The following is a 10,133-nucleotide window of genomic DNA, read 5'->3' as shown; positions in this document are numbered from 1 at the left end:
GAGTGGAAAAGGTGAGGGCTCACTTGTGGGTGGGGAAGAAGCAGCACGCAATGTAGGGTATTTTACAGCCCTTGCGGAAACACACACAGACACACAGGCACACAGGCACACAATCACACACACAGATACACAGACACACAATCACACAGACACACACAGAGGCACACACACACAGAGACACACAGATACACACAGGCACACAATCATACACAGACACACACACAGATACACACAGGCACACTCGCAGGTGCATTCTCTAATTTTCTTCCATTGCAGAACAGGCTCTGCAGGCGCTTTCCGCATGCATGACCCAGTCAGTCTTGCAACAACCCACACAGGACATGGGTTGGGTACAGTTCTCCACTTTATAGAACATGGACTTTGTGACCTTTCTCCCCAATAATGTCCATCCATTATTTTCTTTATTAGCCAAAGTGGTTTCTTTTAACCACATGATTTCATAGCCTGTGGCAGGAAGACTTCAAGAAGGCCCCCAAGACTCCAACGCCTTGATGGGTGGGCCCGTATAAACCCCTCTCCTTGAGCATGGACAGACGGACGGTGCCTGGGATGCGTCAGTGGCTCCTTTGGTCAGGTTACACTCTGTAAGACTCCGACGTCATGCCCATAGAGAGAGGCACTCCAGCTGGTGTGACAGGGCCATGGGGAGCTTCCAGGAGCTGCGGGAACTGAATTCTGTGACCAACCTGGATGAGGGTGCAAAGGACCCCGAGCCCAGCAAGAGACCTCGGGCCCAGCAAGGAACCCAGAGCCCAGCAAGGGGGCCTTCATACTCTACAAAATTCTACTACTGCAGAAGAGCCCAGCAAGGGGACCCCAAGCCCAGCAAGGGGAGCCAGCCGAGCAAGGGACCCCTAGCCCAGCAAGAGACCCAGAGCCCAGCAAGAGACCCTGAGCCCAGCAAGGGACCCAGAGCCCAGCAAGGGACCCAGAGCCCAGCAAGAGGATCCAGAGCTCAGCAAGGGGACCCCAAGCCCAGCAGGGGACACAGAGCCCAGCAAGGGTCTTTGGAGACACCCAGCCCAGCAAGGGGACCCAGCCCAGCAAGGGGACCCAGCCCAGCAAGGGACCCAGAGCCCAGCAAGAGCCACAGCCCAGTCCACCTCAGCTACAGCCTTGCAAGACCCTGAGCAGAGAGCCCAGGTAAACCAACCTCTGTCCCTCTGAATGAAACGCTAACTGAGTGGTGTTCAAAGGCACTGAGTTTGTGATAATTGGTTGCACACAATAGAAAATGAATACAGAGGACATCTTCTATGATTTTGATCCATTTCTCTTTTTTCTTCATATCTAATCATTTGTTTTCAATTCTCCAGGTCAAATCTAGGCATTTCTTGAAATGTGTGCTCATGTCTAGTTTCCTTGTGCAGCAGTTTGGGGGTCAGAATAGCTAAACTTCCATCCTTCAGCTCTTTACAGAAGGGCTGCCCTTCCTGAGACTCCGGGGGTGGAGCCACCATCCATATTCCTTTAAGAAGGCATCAGGATGAATGAGAGGAAATGCAAGAGCCTCAGAGGCCTGAACCTGGCTGGGAGGACAGAAGGCTGGGGCAGGCCAGGTGGGGCCCTGTCTACTGCTGTTATCGCCATGTTCCAATACAAATCAAGAGGCCCATGTTTCCCCCGCGGCCGGCAGGGCTTTGAATATCTTCTGACTCTGAGAGAAGCCTGCTTTCCTCACAGTCAGGCCTGGCACACCGGCCCCGGCCCCATGAGTCAGTCTAGGACAAGCATTGGCCAAATTAAATCTTTGACGTTCATCTGTGGGGAAATGATCCGATGAGGATAAAATTCTGTTTTCCACAGACACGGACGTCAGAGTGGGCTTGCCTCTATTTCTGCTTGTGTCAAGGCCTGGATGAATTGGCCAGGGTCACCTTCCTGTGTGTGTGTGTGATTTGGAAACCGTGTTACTATTCAGTAGTAAAATGAGTACAGAATTTGGGCAAAGGCAAATGGGGGAGACAATGATAGAGCTTAAAAAAGAAATAATTGCAAGTGTCTGATCTGGCTGTGGAGCACGGCATGGCGAAATCAATGATGAGAACAATTTTAAAGCATGAAGAGGCATCAAGAGTGCTGATGTTGCTAAGGGTGTTGCTAAGGGGATATTTCATTTCCTTTTTGTTAAATTTTCATTACATACCTGACCTTTTTGTTTTTAAAGTGCTTATTTATACCTTAAACAGTACATTAGACATGTACTGTATATAAGAAAAGTCAAAATGGGGAATTATTTGGGGGTCTGTAACAGATTAATTCAATTTACATTGTTTCTAATGGGGATAAATGATTTGGTTTCCAAACATATCGCTTCTCGAACAGCCTTCGGAACACATTAAGTTCCAGAACCAAAGTTCCACTTATCTGCTGAAGTTGAACATATACACACCCTCTGACCCAGCTAGGGGCATGCACGCACACAAAAGTGTGTACGAGATCGATCACAGTGCATTGCTCATGACAGCCCCAAACCTGGGAGCAGCTGCCCCTCCGCTGTAGAAAGGACAAGTGAACTGTGGTCTCATCAGACCAGGGAAGACTGCCCAGCAATGAGAACAGTGTCATCTACAAGCAACAGCACCAATGAGCCTCACGCCCATGAGTTGGCCACAGCTATACCGAAAAGAATACACACTGTGTAGTTCCTTTCCCATAGAGTCTCTGCGTAAAAGGTCTTCCTTTATGGGGGAAAAATAATCTTTCGTGCCGGACAGGCGTGATTGCCTTGGGAAAGGAGACCCAGGGTGAGACTTGGAAGGCGCAGGGGAGCTTCTGGAATTCTGCTGCTTTTTTGCGTCTTAATCCATGTACCTATCCTACGGGTGTTTGCAAACGGGGAACATTCATTGAGCTGGATGCTTGAGAGTTGCACACTTTTCTGCACTTATATGTTAATTGAAAGTATTTTAAAAGTTGACGCTCTCATTTTTATCTGCATTTTATTTACTAGGGCAACTAAAGCATCTGAAACAATTTTTAATGCATAAAAATTATAAATAAACAACTCCATGGGGATGCATGAGGCAGACACATGCCCTGCATGACCCAGTACTAAGGCTCTCCCAGCACCCACAGGCCGCATGCATCTGAACAGTAAGAAGCCGTGGGAAAGTCTGCCAATGACCACTGTCCTGTCATCTGCTGTGAGGGCCTCGGGTATCCTAGTCCTGCTACAGGGCAACACCACTTCTCAGAGGTACTGCACTTCTAGGGAGAGAGGAAGCAGAGGAGGACACGCAGAGGGAAAACTGACAGACAGACAGGAGGCAGTGTGCACGTGAAAATTCTTACTGACCTTCTACCTGCTTCTTTAAAATCAAGATTATATTTGTTATACCTGGCAGCGACCTATGGTAAACTAATAGATTCAGTCTATATTTTCTCTGCTGTTAAACTGCATTTTACTGATATACTCAGGGCCATAAGCAATTCAAGTCTCTAAGTAAGTCTCATGAATGTATCACTTTTGTTTCATGAACAATGCAGCTGTTATCAGCATTCTGCCCCTTGAATCAGGAACTATTGTTTTATTACAAGCACTGTGAAAACAGCCAAAGGGGAGGGAAGTGGTACGACAAAACAACACAAAACAGAAATTGGACGGACACGTTCGTTATTCAGAAGTATTATCAAAATATAGGAGACAGTCATTCTCGGTGGGTTGAAGACTGAATTGATCAATGGCTGGTGGAAGCCGTGTTCATTCTGAAAGACAGCAGGTGTTAAAACAATGAGAAGTGACCTCCTTTGCACCTGGCTTACAAAAGCTGCCTCTGTGTTTGTGGAAAAAGGCAGGATAATAATAATAATCGAAAACATCCTGCCTCTGGCTAGTTCCTTTTTATTTTTTTCTCACACGGGGCAGTTTTATTTATAGATAATAAGGCCGCTTCTAAGAAACACACACACACACACACACACACACACACACACTCATTTCCCAGTGGAAGTGATGTTTATTTGACGTAAAATAGCTTTGGTGTTTGTAAAATCTGTTTTCTTTGGAATTCCATCCAGAAGGTGATGTACAGATTGCTCATATCCCTTTTAATTCAGTTGACTAGCATTTTCTCAATGACATCTGTCAAATAAGACTCATTTCCCGGCCCAAGTCCCCTTTGCTGCTATTGTGACGGACTGGAGGGAAGCCAAGCTGTACAGCCACAGTCCATCAGGCAGGCAGCTATCAGCTGTTGGAGTTGTTGCTAAGCCGGTGTCTGTGTTGTGAGTGCCCAGCTGCACATCCTGCGAGGAGCAGATCTTGGACACCTGGGGTATCTCCCAAGATTTCTCTGAACCCCAAAGTAGGAATCCTGCTAATTGAGATGTGAATTTTGAGCAGACCCCTAGGCAACCTAAGCAGCTTAGGGGACCAGCTGCCACACAATAGCATGTGGGCTCTAATTTGTGCCAAGAGCTCTGCATGCATTATTCATCTAATCCTTATGTCAACCCTTCGAGGTGAGTGGAACTGTCCCTATTACAAATTGTAACCTGTCCTGGACATTGGGGAGTTGGTTAGAAAGACTGTGAATGTCATGCCTTTGAACACCAAAGATCTACCAATGTGCACTTTAATAACACTGAGTTAACAAAGCCCAGGCTTTATTTATTTCCAGTTAATTGTGGGAATGTCAGCAGCAGTATCTCATCCACTTGCTTTTGTACATTCACCAGACCGAAAAGGCAGATGTTGCAGCAGAGAGCTTCACACCTGGCATTTTAACGCACACCTCTTATGTAGAGTGATATTTTTATCCTTAGAAGCCAGGAAAATGCTTCTCACGTGTGAGTTCAGAGGAGAGGGCCTTCACATTCTATTTGAACTGTACACCTTTTCCCTTTGATCGTGCCTGCCTTCGCTATCCACGGTGCCCCAGGCCTGCCGGAGGATGGAGGAGGAACTGGATCAAAGTCCGGGCCACGTCCTTTGCGGCGTGACTTGAAGTCCCACGAAACCTCAATGGGATCACGGCAGTCACTTCTCAGAGTCCGGTACTCAGGCTTGTCCATGACCTTACCACAACCTCATTACAGGCTAGGTAAACTCATCTTTGCAAGACTCCACTCCTCACTGCATTCAGGAAGGAATACGAGAAAACTACCAACAGTGCTCAAGCACTGAGTTTCCAGTAAAACATTTCAGAAACTCAATCTCCCGAATAGTACACACACAGGGCCATACCCTCCAGGGTTCTAGCACATGGCAGTTGAAAACCCAGCCAAGGATCCACCCACCACATTGAGTAACAAGCAGGTGTTCCCATTCTGTAGAGATGGACTTAGGTGCAGAAATGTCACTGGAGCTGCTTCTAGTCACACTGTTAGGAAACGAAGGGTTGGCACTGGTTGTCTGACAGTTCTCATCATCTGAAAGTCCATCCCTCCTAATAAAGCACCCAGTTGTTTTCCAATGAGCAATGGGCTTATAACTTGCCTGATTATGCTGTAAACTAGTGTGAGGGTGGCATCCAGCATCCTGAGACAGCTCCAAAAGATGGAAAGACCATCAAGATTGATGATGTCACTAAGCCACTGGAACAATCAGTTGTGAAACAGCCTCACCTCTATTCTTGCTGTGAAGGGAGATTATAAAACTTCCTTTTGCCTAAGCCATTTGGACTCTGGGTTTTCTATTACTTGCATTTGAAAACATGTTGATGTACACGAGTATCCTATTTCCGGGGGGGGGGAGGGATCGTACTCTACCCTTTCATCTCACTTCTTAGACTCGTGTCGTGTCTTCTTTCCATCAGAATTATGGGTGAGAATTCTCTGTATTTTGTCTACTTGGTTTCTTTCCCCAGGAGGGATATTCCGGAAGGGGGTGGGGTGGGGGTGAGATGGATGTCATTCTGTAATGCAGTGTCATTTCTGAAAGTTTGGCATGAAGTTGTACTTAATTTTTTTCTTAGGTCGCTCCTTTATTTTTCGCTGGTTTTTACTTTTCTAGTCATTGCATTATTCACTGTGGGGGAGGGGCTCTGTCACCCAGATTCCGTCATTTCTACATGGATTTTCTCACCACGCTCTTTTGGCTGCATGAGTACTGAATGTATTCCTCTACGAAATGCAGAGTGTAAAATTTGCAAATAAATCTGAACAGTTACCAAAAAAAAAGAAGAGCAAAGAAAGCAATCGGAGCGACTCGACTTGCTAATAACGGACACCCACGTAGCTTTTCCCATTTACCACGCACCTGCGGCTCGTTTTCGTTAAGCCCCAGGAGGGCAGCGTCTGTGTTTGTCCAGTATCCCCAACCAAGTCTGCTCTTGGCTCAGAGCAGATGCCCAATAACGTTCTGAACGAAGGAATGACTGTTACTCTACTTTACAGGTGGAAAGGCTGAGGCAACAATCATTAGATGAAGGTAGATGAAAACGGAATGACGCGCAAGTGGATGGGACCCGCGGCTGACCCGGATAAATCTCGCTGGGCGGGTCCTCCCGCGGGTCGGCTCCTCTCTGGGGCTCCTGAGAGGCCTGGGCTTCAACAGCTGAACCTCTGGCTCCTGCTGGGACTGCCCCAGCGTCCTTCGGCGCGGTTGCCATGGAAACAGCAGAGGGTTGCGCAGGCGCATAGCACGCAGCGGGGGCGGAAGCGCGCCAGGCCGTAGAGGAATGGCACTGCGCAGGCGTAGCTTCTCCGTTGCTAGGTTCTGCCTCGCGTCCAGATGGGTGGCTACGGTAAAGTTCCAGTAGCTCTGGGTCGCCGCGGGATCCATCCAATTCCCCTCTCTGTGGTTGAGCATCCCTGGCTGTCACCTTTCCTTGCCAGAAGTGCGAGGATATTTCCAGGTCCCTGTCCCTCCCTCCGGAAGGACCACCCCCTGAGCTCCTTGGTCCACACCCCTCCAGCCAGGCCGGCCTTTAGGAGGACGACTGAAGAGTTTCCCAGCGGACGATGGAAAGAGGGAAAGTAGCCAGCCATGTCGAGCGCGTAAGTAATGGGTCGCTGGGCCATAGCTATAAGGTGGGCTTCTCCAAACCAAAAGGTGGCTTGCGCCGCTTCTTTGCTTTTTTCTTCTCCCACCCTTCCCCCTCCTTTTTACATTTTAGCAAATAAAGGTTCTCCTCAGGCTACCGTATCAGCTTCTTGTGGACAAGGAATTTCATAGATCTTCCTCCTGCCCTGGCACTGCCTCTTCCTGGCCCCCTGGTGTGCTCCCTAGATCCCGCTGGTGTATTTTGTAGGAAGCAGAACCTCAGTACGTTGCCTGCTTTTTTGATAGTATTTCAGAGTAATACGTGGTTGCTTTGTGGAAACACCCAGGTCCCAATATTAAGTCAGGAAAGATGGTTCTCCTTGGCTTTTCCCAAGGACACCAGTCAGGTAGCCCTGAAGAGCACCAGCCTCCGGGGTCGCACCGCATCAGCACTTGCTCGGCGGCGATTTCCTTGGTCTTCGTAGTGACCACTTCAAACGTGTATTATAGTGCTGACTCTGGGTGCTGTTCTAAGTGCTTGAAATAGAATAATTTTCGATCTTCACAACACCCTGTAATGTAGGAGCTGTTACTATTACGTCCATTTTACAGATGAGGAAACTTAGGCGCTAAGAGCCTTAGCACTCATATAAAGTAGAGAGTGCCAACCCAGGCACTGTAGCCCCAGCCTGTGCAGTTACCAACCCTGGTTTCTCGGCATGGAAATAAGAGCAGAGAGATTGAGGGTGGGAGAGACCAGGAGTTCAGTTTCTGACATGTTGAGTTTGAAGTGCCAATTGGGCATCAAATGGAGATCAAGTCGGCAGTTGAATATTTAAGTCTTGAGTTCAGGAGAGAGGTCTGTGTATGAAATATAAGCTGGCAAGCTGTTGGTGTATGTGTGGTCTGTAATGAGGCATGGGGTGAGTGTAGACAGAAAAGAAAAAGGGTCTGAGGTCTAAGCTTGGTTCCTGTGATGGAAAGAAGTTGGGGACAAAAGGAGAAACTGAACAAAGGGGTTAAAATCATGCTCAGTGAGGAAGAAGCGAAATCATGGTGCCTGGACGCCAGGTGAGGGGGAAGATGTTTCTCAGAGGAGGTAGTAACAGACTGTGAAATGCTGCTGAGGCAAGTCAGAGGAGAACTGGGAAATGACCATTTATTTGGCAGCACGGAGTCCAGTGGTGACCTTGACCTTCAGTGGAGCCATGGAACAGAAAGACTGCCTAGAGTGAGTGCAGGAGAGAATAGGAGAGAAACTGTAGACAGTGAGCACAGCTAAGTTTTTAAGGAATTTTGCTGTAAGTGGGTGGCAGGGAAATAGGACCGGGAGACAGACCTTTTTTAAAAGATATTTTTTAAAGATAGGAAACAATAGCCTGTTTGTTCATTGGAGGGAATGGCCCAGTGGTCAAGGAAACAGGATGCTATGGGAGGAGGAGGGAGCAGCAGGTGACATCCTGTTGGAGGGGCCACAGGACCAGTCCAGGCCTTGGCTTCAGCTAGAGGAGTGTTTATCACGGTGAAAGGGCAGGCAGAGTCTCAGTAAACATGCAGCGCAGTGGGTGGATGCCTTGGAGGGGGCCTGGAAAGATGGTGTAGATGGTAGACAACAGTGACACTGAGGGGCAGTGGGCCATACCTTCTGATGAAATGGGGTTCAAAGCTGGGGAGTGTTGGGGGGAGGAGGGAGAATGGTCTGGAGGGGGCAGTAAGGAGCAAGGAAGGCCCTTGACCCAGTTGCTGGTGGGGAAAAGGGAGCCCCTCCCCCCCTCCCCTCCCCTTCCCCCCAGAGGGCCACTGTGTCCTTAGGGGACAGCCAGGCCTCCCTTACAACAAAAAGGCTCAGGGAATATTCCAGAAAGAGAATTCACAGCTAGATAACAGTGGAAGAAGTGAAGGTTTGTCTTGTGTCATAGAACTTGGTGAGAAGTCCCATTTTGCAGTATTTAGATTTTCTATTGAAGTCCACGGTATGCCTGAATATTCATGCCTCCTCCGCCCCACACCCCTACTTCCAGTTTAGGAACACTGCCAGGCTATGGATATTACAATCTGGTCTTTTTCAACTGTCATATTCAGTCTCCTCCACCCGCAGTCCCCCTGACTTCAATATCTGTAACATTTCTAGGTCATATGCTCAAGCCTGAAACCAATCATGTACTTAAACAATTCTAAGTAGTCTCCTGGATAAAACAGTTCCTTCTCTTTACAAGGCGCATGTAAGATTTCCAGAACACTCCCACATCTGCTCTCCCATCCCGCAGTAATCCTTCGGGGGGCCCGGGGCAGGCGTCCGTATCCAGCCTGAGGAAGTCAAGGCAAAGGAGGTTAAGGGACCTGCCTGAGAGCAACTACTCAGGAAGCAGGTTCTGATTTTAAACTTGGAGCGCTTTTGCCTTTAAACACCACTTGGCCACATCCAGGAGAAACAAAAACACACGTCCACGCAAAAACGGCTCAGGAATGCTCCTGGCAGCGTCCGTCACAGTAGCCAGAAGGCAGAGCAACCCATGTGCCCAGCGGCTGATGAACGGATTCACAAAATGTGTCTTGTCCATGGTCAGCAATAAAAAGGAATGAAGCACTGAGACCGGCGACAGCATGGATAAACTCTGAAAACACTGTGCCAGGGTGAGGCACCAGCCGCAAAGGGCCACCTAGCATCTGATTCCGCTTACGTGTAATGTCCAGAATAGACCAGTAGAGCCAGAAATTAGATGAGTGGTTGTTAGGGGCCGGGGAGATGGGAATGACGGCAAACAGGGAGTGACTGCTAACGGGTACAGGGTTTCTGTCTGGAGTGTTGAAACTGTTCTGAAATGAGGTAAACGTGATAGTTGCTCGACTCTGGGGATATACTAAAAGCCACTGATTTGTACACTTCAAAAGGGTGAATTTATAATATGTGAATTATAGCTCAATAATGCTCTTATGAAAAAGTCATCTCTCTGCATCCCTTATCCCAGTGGTTCTCAACCTTCTGGCCCTTTAAATACAGTTCCTCATGTTGTGACCCAACCATAAAATTATTTTCGTTGCTGCTTCCTAACTGTAATGTTGCTACTGTTATGAATCGTAACGTAAATATCTGATATGCAGGATGGTCTTAGGCGACCCCTGTGAAAGGGTCGTTTGACCGCCAAAGGGGTCGCGACCCACAGGTTGAGAACCGCTGCTCTAC

The 10,133-nt window shown here is 48.2% G+C and overlaps 1 protein-coding gene across 1 annotated transcript in view; it reads left to right on the top strand.

The window, feature by feature from the left end:
• The first annotated feature begins 6,648 nt into the window (after nt 1–6,648).
• The window catches only part of IQCA1 (IQ motif containing with AAA domain 1), a 109,459-nt gene continuing 105,974 nt past the window's right edge, over nt 6,649–10,133 (top strand). The window contains exon 1 of the mRNA XM_006760462.2: nt 6,649–6,963. Within this exon, the coding sequence (XP_006760525.1) occupies nt 6,953–6,963 (11 nt within the window). The 5' untranslated portion in view covers nt 6,649–6,952. The remainder of the gene's footprint in view (nt 6,964–10,133) is intronic.

The sequence above is a fragment of the Myotis davidii genome, unplaced genomic scaffold (assembly GCF_000327345.1).
Source record: "Myotis davidii unplaced genomic scaffold, ASM32734v1 scaffold370, whole genome shotgun sequence".
In the NCBI taxonomy this organism is placed as follows: Eukaryota; Metazoa; Chordata; class Mammalia; order Chiroptera; family Vespertilionidae; genus Myotis; species Myotis davidii.
Note: the sequence above shows the minus strand (reverse complement) of the source record. Positions and strands in the feature narration are given on the sequence as shown.